This window comes from Eulemur rufifrons, chromosome 7, assembly GCF_041146395.1.
Source record: "Eulemur rufifrons isolate Redbay chromosome 7, OSU_ERuf_1, whole genome shotgun sequence".
In the NCBI taxonomy this organism is placed as follows: domain Eukaryota; kingdom Metazoa; phylum Chordata; class Mammalia; order Primates; family Lemuridae; genus Eulemur; species Eulemur rufifrons.
The window spans coordinates 282,085,277-282,095,898 of record NC_090989.1 but is presented as its reverse complement, the minus strand read 5'-3'; the positions used below and the strand labels follow the sequence as shown (position 1 = coordinate 282,095,898).

The window sequence follows — 10,622 nt, the reverse complement described above, 5'->3', positions numbered from 1 at the left end:
CCGGTGCTGAAAACTGGACCACATGTGTAGACCCCAGCAACTGTGTGTGTGCCATGTAGTTCCACCCCCTGGCCAGACCCCACTGGACCCGAGACGGACCAATGAAGCCAGGCCGATTAGCTCATCTCTCCTGGAATTTAGGTTTGGGATTGAACATCCTTAATGGGTCTGGTCGTTGACTGAGGTGGGAGAGAAAGGGGCTCGGGTGTGCAGGAGAGTGACTGTTGTGTGTGATTCAGCTCCTGGTAAGGTGTTGTGCTGCCCGCCCTTTGGTTCTACCTGTGAGTCACCTCTGTGTTTTCCTGTAAGTTCCTCTCTGCCCACGTTACTAAGTTGGTGTCTACAACACGTGGCCAAACACCCCCTTATCTAGATCCCACCTCCCAGGATTATTGTGAGGGCTGAAGTGAGTAAGGCCACCACAGGCAGCCCTCAGGAAGTGTCAGCTCTTGTTACCATGACTACTATTGGTAAGAGATTCCACCTCGCCTAGCTGCAGAGGAGAGGTAATGAAGCAACACCCTCTGTCCTCTGGGAACCGACGGTGAAGTCGGGGAGTTCAGGCAACTGATCCCCAGTGATCCAAGCCGAGGTGAGCCCCAGGGCCCCCAGCCTCACTCAGGCTGTTTTCTACCCCACTGTCAGCGAATTCCTCTTGTCCAAATAGCTGAGTGTTATCTGCAAATGCCAAGAGGAGGATGTGACCCTTTTGGAAAAGCCCCCTTCTAAAATAGGCTCTGTGAGCAGGCTCCTGGTCACCTTGCTGCTTCTTCCACCATGGAGTATGGACAGGCCCTGGAGTGGCACCTGGTTTGCCCCATGCCTCCCTGGAATGTTGGAGAAGGCCTGGCAGCACCCATGCAGACGTTGCCTGAGCTCCTTCCCTGTGCTGGAGTTGGTGCTGCGGCAGTAAATGAGCCAGACATGGCCCCTTATATTAATAGGATTAATAATATTTTTCATTTTATGTTTTCTTTTTTTTGTAGAGATGGGGATCTCTCTATGTTGCCCAGGCTGGAGTGCAGTGGCTACTCACAGGCACTGTCATACTGCACTGCAGCCTCAAACTCCTGGGCTCAAGTGATTCTCCTGCCTCAGCCTCCCAAGTAGCTAGGACTACAGGTATGTGCCACTGCCCCCTCTTGTGATGTTTTGTCATCTTAAAAATCTTGCTGGCCAGGGAGAGAGTGCCCTCCCAGGGTTAGCCAATTCTTAGAGATAGCCAAGGCAGCACATCTTTCATGTGCAAAACAACCAATCCCAAGTGTATAGCTCCAATCGCCTCCTTTTCTAATTCTCACACTCCAGGCTAATATTTCTCCTGCCCTAAATCACCCCAGACCCAGATGCCAGGTAGCTAGAGACACCTCTCTAGCCTAGAGCCCACTGGAATTATCCAAACTAGCCAATCCTAAACTCTTTCCCCACCCTACCTGGCCTTTCCTGTGGAAACCCCGGTAAGGCTCTGGCCTAGGCTCTCCCCTTGCTCCTGCTTCTGCCTCCTGACCAAAACCTGGGACTCTCCCTGCGGCCCTGGGTGGCACAGGTGCCCCTTCTCCTGGGAAAGGCAAAGCATCTTCCTTCAGTGGCATTGGCCTCCCGATGTGGTCACTTGTTCACCTCCATAAATTAAAATCCTATGGGCACAAACAAGACAGTCCCTGCCTGGATGGAGCTCACAGCATGGAGCTGCCCCTGGAGCAGGCAGGCACTAAACAGATGCAAGAAATCAAAGAACTGAACAGAGGCGTGTGCCACGGAGGAGGATGGAGGAAGCCCTCTAGATGCCAAGGTAGACAGCTGTCTGTGGCCTCATGGCACCTCCTCCCCAATATTGCTTTGAGCAACTGCCCTCTTCACTCCCCGTTGCTGGTTCGGCCTCCACTCCTAAGCTTTCTTGCTTTGTCTACCCCTTTGCCTGCAGTCATTGGCTCGGGGATAGGCACATGATTCAGACCGGGCTAATGAAAGTCCACTGTGGGGCTCTTTTTGGAACAATGAGGAAAGAGACCCTCTTTGTCCATTGGGGTTGTAGAGCAGGCGGATGACAGGCCTGAGACTGCTGGTGCCCAACTTTGTCCTTTGCCACCACATAGAGAGAGATGACTTGAGAATGCAGCCAACATAGAGGAGCAATGCCATTGTCCCAGAGCTGGGTTAGCCGTGTTTGGGCCTGGCTGTACTCCTGGTTTGATAATTACGATCTCCAACAGATTCCCCTTTTGCTCTACCCAAGCAGAGCTGGGTTTCTGACAGTGAAATCGAGCACGCTGACCAGTGCGGGGAGCTGGCCGGACTGTGGGTGTTGGGGAAGGATTCCCCAGGGAAGTGATGGATGACGAGAAGCAGGCAGGTGGAGATGAAGGGAGAGAATATTCTAGACAGGAGGAGCAGCATGTGAAGAAGGTTCCAAGGCGGGAAGACCAGGGCTTTAGGAATTCGTTTGCTTCATTACCTTTTGCGTGTTCTACTGTGGCTATAAACACCTTTGATGAATAACCTCTATGAAATAACTTCCATGTCCCTGATTTAGAGTGATGTCCACTTGCAAGTGCTTTATTGTTTGCAAATCCCTTGTCATTTGATACGTCATGATTTATTAAATAGATCTGGGTTTGTTCTCACAAATCCCTAACTGCACCTAGTATTCATTTAGTCTATTCAGTCACTCTAATTTTCTACTTTGCACCCAGGATTTTGGACTTAAAAGACTGGCCCTTTCTTTGCTCAGAAGCCTAGATGTGCTGGGGCAGCACTGGGGCATCACTGGGGCTGTTGGGGAGGTGGGCCTGGGCCAGGGGCCAGTTTTGCCTGATGATGCAGCTGCCAAGAGAGCTGAGCAGGCCCCTCTGGCTCAGAGCAGCCATTCATCAGCTCAAAAAGAGAAATGAATTTGTCAATCTTTGGCTTTGCCTTTGACCCCTAGAGGGCTGCAACTGACGAACTGATGACTCTGGAAATCTGGCTGCCGTCTAAGTCCGGCTCTCAGTTACGGAATCAGTGACCCACCAGAGTGCAGGGAGATGGAAATAGGAATCTCTCACAATATCAACCACCTTTTCCTTCTCCTCTCCACACTAGATTATTTAATTCGCTTATTTTGGGGGAAACAGGAGGAAAAGCCAGCTGAGTTGGTTTGTGCTACTTCTTTAAATTCCGTCTTGGGCCAAGAGCAGCAGGCAGGCGGCAGGAGATTTCCCCACATTTGAACATCCCTTAAGGCTACTATAATTTATTGTTATTTAATACTTGTATTATATGATTTAATCTTGACTCTCCAACTAAATTATGAACTCTTTGGAAGGAAGACTCAATTGTGCTCATTTTTGTAGGGCCCACAGCACCTGAAATAAATGCCTAGCCCTGGTAGGTTCTTTGATTCTTAGACAAGTGACTTCTTTTTCTTTCTTTTCTTTTCTTTTCTTTTAGACAGAGGTGTGCTCTGTTGCCTGGGCTGGAGTGCAGTAGTTTCATCAGAACTCATTGCAACCGCAAACTCCTAGGCTCAAGGAATCCTTCTGCCTCAGCTTCCCAGTAGCTGGGACTAAAGGCACGTGCCACACCTGGCTAATTTTTATATATTTTTTTGTAGAGACAGCATCTTGCTATGTTGCTCAGGCTGGTCTTGAACTCCTGGCCTCAAGTGATCCTCCCACCTTGGCCTCCCAAAGTGCTGGGCCACCATGTCCAGCTTCATGGGACTTTTAATCAACTTATTACTACACCAGAAAAGGCCCACAGCTGAGCCTGAGGGTACCCGTCTGGGGGTCTCATGAGCAGCACAGGCAGGGGTGCTGTGTTCCTGATGGGGTTGGGACCAGGCCTTGGCACAGAGGCGCTAAGCCTCAGGGCACACTCAGGCCTGAGTGGGGGGGCTCCAGCTTGCAGGGGCTGCTGAGTCCTGCATGGAGGCGGGGATGAGTCCCATGCCTTGGCATGGACTATAGGCCAGCAGAAGGCTTTGAATGCCCAGTAGAGTCATTCCCCAGCGTGGACCCTGTGGGCTGGGAGGGGGTGCTCTGGGTTCACTCCCAGGCCTTGGTGTGGTGGCTCCAGTTAAGGGGGCTGCTGTGGCTCTGGTGGAGGGTCAGGACAGACTCCCAGTCAGCAGAAGTTGAGTCCTAGTTAGGGCCAGTTCCAGGCCTTGGCATGGAGCCTCTGGGTGGCAGAGGATGCTGAATCCTGGATGCGGGGGAGGTATCAGTTCTAGGTCCTGGGGCCGAAAATCTGGGCTCGTGTCTCAGGTGAGGGGGCATGCTGGGCTCTGGGCAGTGGAAGGCACTGACCCTGGGTCGAGGGTGTCAGTCCCAGGCCTCGGCCTGGAGACTCTGGACGCTCGCAGAGGATGCCGAGTCCCGGGTGGGGACGGCCCAGGGGCAGCCCCTGGCGTGGCGACTCCGGGCCGGCAGGGGGCGCTGCGTCCCGGGCGGGAGGCTCGGGCCGGCTCCGGGCCGACAGGGGGCGCTGTGCCGGCGGCGGCGTGGCGGGCGGCCGGCAGGTGGCGCTGTGGCCGTGGCCGCGGCCGAGGCCCGGCGAGCGGGCAGCGGCGGCGCGGCGCTGCGGCCGGCTCGCGGGCCGGGGAGCGGCGGCGGAGCGCAGGAGGCGGAGCGGCGGCGGCGGGAGCGGCGGGGCCTGGGCGGGCTGGAGCGCGGTCGCCGAGCGCACGGGCCGCGGCCGCGCGGAGCCCGCCATGCCGGCGCGGGTCTGAGGCGCGGCGAGCCACGGCCGAGGCGAGCGGCGGGCGCGCCGGCCTGTCGCCCCGCAGCGGCCCGGCCCGGGCCCGATGAGCGGCGGCCTCGGCCTCCGGCGCAGCCCGGAAATGTCCGGCAAGATCGAGAAAGCAGGTGAGCGCGGCGGCGGGGGCGGCTCGCTGGGCCCCGGCCCGGCCCGCGTGGGTCCCCGCCGCCCCGAGTGCGGGCTTCCCGGGCGGCGCGGGCCTGTGCGCGCGGGGCAGGCGCGGAGCTGCGCCCGGGCCTGGCCGCGGCGCGGGCAGCGTCACCTCCAGGGCCATTTTGGGCGGCCGGGGGCCGCGGGGCGGGGCGGGGCGGCCCCCGGCCCGGGAACTTCGGAAAATGGCTCGACCCCGGCCGCGTGCCGAGGCGGCTGCAGCGCCCTGTGCCCGGCCTGGGCTGGGCTCGCGGAGGGCGAGCTGAGCTGAGCTGAGAAATGTGTCATTTCTAATGAGCTCGAGTTTAAATTTAACCAGACGTGTCCATTTGGGTTGCTTCAGAGGAAACAGGCTGGACGTGCTGGGGCGTTCTGAGGACGCGGTCAAGTTTTCCTCTGGTGTCGAGCTGGGCGCGTGGGAGCCGGCGGGTTGGAGCAGATTGCAGATCGGGATGCGAACCTCATCTCTTTGTGTATTCCTGGAAGTCTTGGGGAGTTGCCTTCCGATTACCTGGGTTTTACCTGTACTGAGAATGGACTCTCCAGAGGTTCGATTACTGTCGCGCACTAGGGGCCCCAGGCTTAATTAGCCGCAACACCTTGCAGGGCCAGTCCTTGGGCCTGGGGTGAGGTAGGTGGGTGGGCGGACAGGGCTCCCCTACTGGGAACACGGCGAGTTGTCATAACCCGGGCACCAGGTTAGCCTGCCGGCTGAATTATGAAAGGCAGACTTTTAGGGGGAGGGCTGAAAAGGGGGTCCATGGCATTGATCTTGGAAGTTGCTTATGTTTCCCGGGTTGAATCAGGATACTTTTGTGGGACGCACCTCTGCGGTCCACGCAGAAGGCAGTGTAACTTTTGTGGGCTGCAGCTGAAGCTCAGGAAGGAGATTTTTGTAGCCATTATTGAGGGTTTACTCTATATCCGGCTCTTCACTTAAGTACCTAAAATGTGTTGCTTATTAAACCCTTGAAGATCCTCTGTGAGAGAGACTGTGGTCCCAGCTTTACAGGCTTAGAGAGGTTCAGTGAGTTCCTGTAGGCCACACAGCAAGAGGATGCAGGCCCAGCATTCATGCCTGGCCGTTTGACCAGAAGCTGTGCGCCTTCCTCAGGGGCAGGGCTCTTGGTTTCAGGGGCTGTTTCTTGAGTATTTTTCTCACCGTTTTTCAGCCCCAGGGCCTTGCCCAGTGACCATGAGTCGCCTTCCTGCACAGGTGTTGTTCCAGAAATATCTTGGGTTCATCTGTGCAGCATTTTTCATGAGCTGCTTGTGTAGTGTCTCATCAGAATGGTACCATTGGGAAACTTGGACAATCTACTTAAAAACCATCAGGTGGATTTTCTTTGATTATAAGACGATTTATTATATGGTCATTGTCAAAACTTGGAAATCGTAGAAAAGTTTAAAGAGTGGAATGAAAGTTACCTGTCATCTCATGAGCTGCTTCTCACAGCTGGGCCTCTCAGATTGAGATGACTCTTCATTTGCGTTCTCCGCTACCCAGAGAAAGGCCTAAGGCCTGTCCCGTCAGCATGGGTTATCTATCCTTGGGCCTCCTCTGGGCATCGCCCTCTGCCAGGGGCTGTAGCAGGTGCAAAACCCGGCAAGTGCCTGCCCCAGGGGCTTGTGTGACCTAGCGTAACGCCCGGGCCGCCAGCCCACGTGAACTGTGTCCTGTGGGCACAGGTGAGGGAGGGAATGGGAAGGGCTCTGAAGGTGGAGGTGGAGATGAGGGAAGAGGGCAGAGTGGAAGGGGCTGACGGGGGCCTGTGGAAAGTGCGAGAGGAAGATGCTTTTGGCGAGAAGCAGGAAAGTAAGAAAGTTCTGAGGTTGGCAAGGCCAACCTCAGATTGGGGATTGGGGATCCCAGATGTGGCGCTGGCGAGCGGTCCAGCCTATTTGCAAAAGGTCTGTTGCTGTGATCCATACACAGCTGCCAAGGAATATCGGGACACTCCTGGAGTAAGCATTGACCTTTCTGGTGGTTTCTGCTGCTCGTTGTAAGTGACTTGACTTTGAGTTTCATTAGGATTTTCCGTTAGGGTTCTGTTGGAGTTTTCTAAGTGGACCTACGACTGTTAAGTCCCCAGAGGAGTGTTTGATCCAGAGGAGAGAGGTCCTTAGGTGAAGTGGAGGCAGCCTGCACCCAGCAAGCAATTGTCGTGAGTGGAGTTTTGCTGTTTTCCATTGTCTTGAAGCAACAGAAATGTTGCTTAAATGTGTTTGTAATCTCTTCTCTTTGAAAGTAGAAGGCCTGGCGTTTTTACTGCTCAGAGCTTAAGGAATCCAAGGTTTTTTCTGAGTGAACAAGAACATTTCCTTCACATCTGCTACAGCCTGAGACTCTGCCTGTTCTTTATCCTTCTTCCTTCTCGGGGAGCAGGGGGTTCTCAACCCCTGGGGGAGAGCTTTTGAGCCCCTGACTGCTGCTCCTCAATACGTCTGCACTCTCCCTCAGCAGTGCCTGGCTGGGGCCTGTTGGAGGGGCGAGACATGGCTACACACATGCTCAAGGACTTGTCGTTTCACAGGGACACAGAAGAGTGAGCCTCACGTTCAGCTGTCCCAAGTGCCCATGGGGATCAAGCAGTTCCAGAGGGTGGCAGAGTGACAGCTTGCTGGGCTGGCTGGTGAGGCTTGGTGGAGAAGGGTTGAATTTGGGCGGCCTGGAAGAAGGCAGGCGTGGAGGGGAGGCTTCTCTAGACTTTTAGTGCTTCCAGAGATGATGAGGAGGTGTTGAGTGGAACAGAGCCAGATGGATTAGGGCGCTGCTGCGGCGAGCTCGTGGGCAGGCCTGCCAGGGAGAGGAGGCTCTTCCTTGGGAACTAAGGGGGCCTTGTTCTGGAAGACCGATGGGAGGTGTGTGCAGCTGTTCATTTGGGGAAGAAATGAACATGGTTCTGGTTGTGCTGGCAGTTATGGTGGTTCTGTTTGCCCATGTTTCTTCCAGCAAAGACATCAAGAGTTGAGACCCTAACATTTCTGGAGCTTAAGCACAGACTGACAGCAGTGGGCTGGGTTCAGTCCACAGGTGTCTTGTGTTTTGATCCGTGTGTTCTTGAGGGAAACAAGAATTGATGGTCAATATTGAAAAATCAGGAAATTGCTCAGAAATCTTAGGTTCCTGGTTCTCTTGAAAAATGAGAATCTCAGGTAACCCTGAGCCCTTGTTCCTACCTACAAGGCAGCTATGGGAGTTGGGCAGTGGCCAACTCCGAGGAGCCCCTGTCACTCCCACAGCTAGCCGTGTCGTTATTCCTGTTGCTCACGTGACTGTTGACATTTGAGTTTGCACCCCCTTCCTTGGAGAAATGATTCACGTTTGTTTGTTTTTGATCTGGGCTTTGAAATCTCTGCCACATTCCTTCATTGATTCGGTACTCGGTTCCTTCATCCAGCACCGGTTGAGTGCCTGCTCCGCCAGGTAGCGTACAAGGCTCTGGGAATTCATTGGTGAAGTCAGCAGACATCGTGCTGCCCCCGTGAAGCCAGCCTGGCCTGTGCGTTGGGGGGCGGGGGGGCTGGGAGGGTTCCCAAGGATCAGATTCATAGTGGGGAGCGGTGGTCAGGGAACCACTTTACCTCTGTGACAGCATGAGATTTAAGGTGAGTTGGGGAGGATGAGTGGAATTAGGTGGGCACAGTCCAGGGGGCAGGGGGTCGGCCTGTTGGGGTGGGGGGTATTAAAGGGCTTGGCAGCCGGAGAGAAGAATGTGCTTCGGTTTTACTGATGGCACCTGTCAGTTTCTGTTGCTCCTTCCTTCCCTCCCTCAGTTGATTCATCAGATAGTTTACGGAGCATCTCTTAGGAGCCTGGTGTCTCTCTCATCCTTAGGGTACAGCAAAGAGCCCTTCCTCCTGGGCCTGAGGATAAAAATAGACATCACAAAAGAAGTAAATTATACAGGTGGTTTTCTTTTTTTTGTTTGTTTGTTTTTTTGTTTGGTTTTTTTTTTTTTTTTTTTTTTGTCCCTTTCCTCCCTCTCTGTGCTCCTAGCAAACCACAATCTGTCTAGAAGTTTCATCTTTACTGAACCCCCCGGGCAGTACAGTAGCTCTCTGGCCTCAGCTGTCCAGCGGAGCTGCTGAAGCAGATGCGAACTCACCCTGCACAGCCCCAAAGGCAGAGTAAATACGGTGTTAAACTCAATGTGCCGTGTTTTCCAATGTGAGAAGATGCTTTTGTCATCAATTGAAAAGAAATTTACGATGACTGTATTCATAGTAACTTTTAGTCATTATGTATTTTCTGTGCATTCATAGTAACATTTTGTCACTATGTACTTTTTCAGAACAGATACTAAAACTGCAAGTACTGTCATGTGGGGCTGCGCATTTCTGTAGCCTAAGACAGAGGTCCACTTAGACCGGCAGTCACTGTATTTTGATCAATTTTGAACTCTTCAAATTTTGTACTTCCTTTTGCCCTCATAGTTAGGAATTTTTGCGGTCAAAATGTACTCAATCAACCGATGTAACATTTTGATGGCCCCTACTCTTCATTCATTCGCTCACCCGTTTAGTACTTACTGATTGGCAAACACCAAGTGACACCTCGTGGTGGCAGGGAGCCAGCAGGAACCTGGTCCTCTGGAGGTCATAGTCCAGGGGTTATATCAAAAATCTTGAACATTTCTGCAATTTCCTATAGTTTCCAGAATGCATTTATAGACTACCCTGAGGGGGAGGGCAGGGCTGAGGATCCCCATTTTGCACCTGAGGGCAGTTAAGGCCCAGAGAAATTTGGTTACTTGCCCAAGATCACAGCCTTAGGGAAGTGAAATGGGGAACCAGCCCCCTTTCTTGTTTTTACAGAGCGCTGCTTAGGGCCTCCCCTGTTGCTGGAGACACAGTAGCTTTCTATCTCAATTCTTATTCGTGCTTCTCAACTTCTTTTCTGGTCTTTAAAAAAAAAAAAATCTACCTGTTAAATTAAGGTAAGCCCACCACAGTCTTTAGGCTGCGTATGATACTCATAATGTTAATGACATTAGCAATGCTGTAGAGAGATAAGAAACAGTGCTAACACAGGCTAAATGTTTTTTAAAAAATTAACCACAGCAACCCCAAGTGTTTCCTGGTCTCCTGAGCAGCTGTTGGCAGAGGCAGCTTGAATGGGATTCCTTGTAGCCAGGAGGCCTGATAGGAGGCCTGTAAAGATGAGTCATGTGTGAGCGTGCAGAAAAATCATTTCCCAAATTAGCCCGGATTGGAGGTTGCCTCAAATGCCAGGCTGGGTCTTAGTCCAGCTGAATGTGTCCCCTGTTGCCATAACAAGATGACGCACTGGAAAGAGGCGAGGCCTGGCAGCGCCACCCACGGGGCTGCCCTGCTGCTGGGACAGGTGTGCCTCTGACTCTCACCCACCTTGCCCGAGAGGCTGTTTTATCAGCAAATGAATAAAACCCACAGTTTGTGAATTATTAAGGGATCTGTCATCCAGTAGGCCTGTCATTTTAGTTTCCGGTCATTTGTTTTAGACCATCTGAGACTTGATGTTGTGTCCTCGGGTGGTTCTTTCCCTTTTCTGGGTCTCCTTTTCTCCATCAGTGTCAGGAAGGGGTGGGACTCTAAAATTAGTGCTTCCCTGTTTGTTTAAGCATCAGGTCCTTTTCTATACATAAAGATGTTTGTTAGATAACTCTTCCTGCTCCGCTGTGGCCCTGAGGCTCCTCCTTGGACCCTCCAGCAACATGTGAAAACCCACTTCCTGGGTGCTCTCACAGCCGCCT

At 53.2% G+C, this 10,622-nt stretch overlaps 1 protein-coding gene across 4 annotated transcripts in view; it reads left to right on the top strand.

Annotated features, from left to right (window-relative positions):
- The first annotated feature begins 4,718 nt into the window (after nt 1-4,718).
- The window catches only part of RAPGEF1 (Rap guanine nucleotide exchange factor 1), a 137,138-nt gene continuing 131,234 nt past the window's right edge, over nt 4,719-10,622 (top strand). For all 4 annotated transcript variants that reach the window (XM_069476997.1, XM_069476993.1, XM_069476994.1 and 1 more), the window contains exon 1: nt 4,719-4,844. In XM_069476997.1, coding sequence (XP_069333098.1) covers nt 4,784-4,844 — 61 coding nt within the window. In that variant the 5' untranslated portion in view covers nt 4,719-4,783. The remainder of the gene's footprint in view (nt 4,845-10,622) is intronic.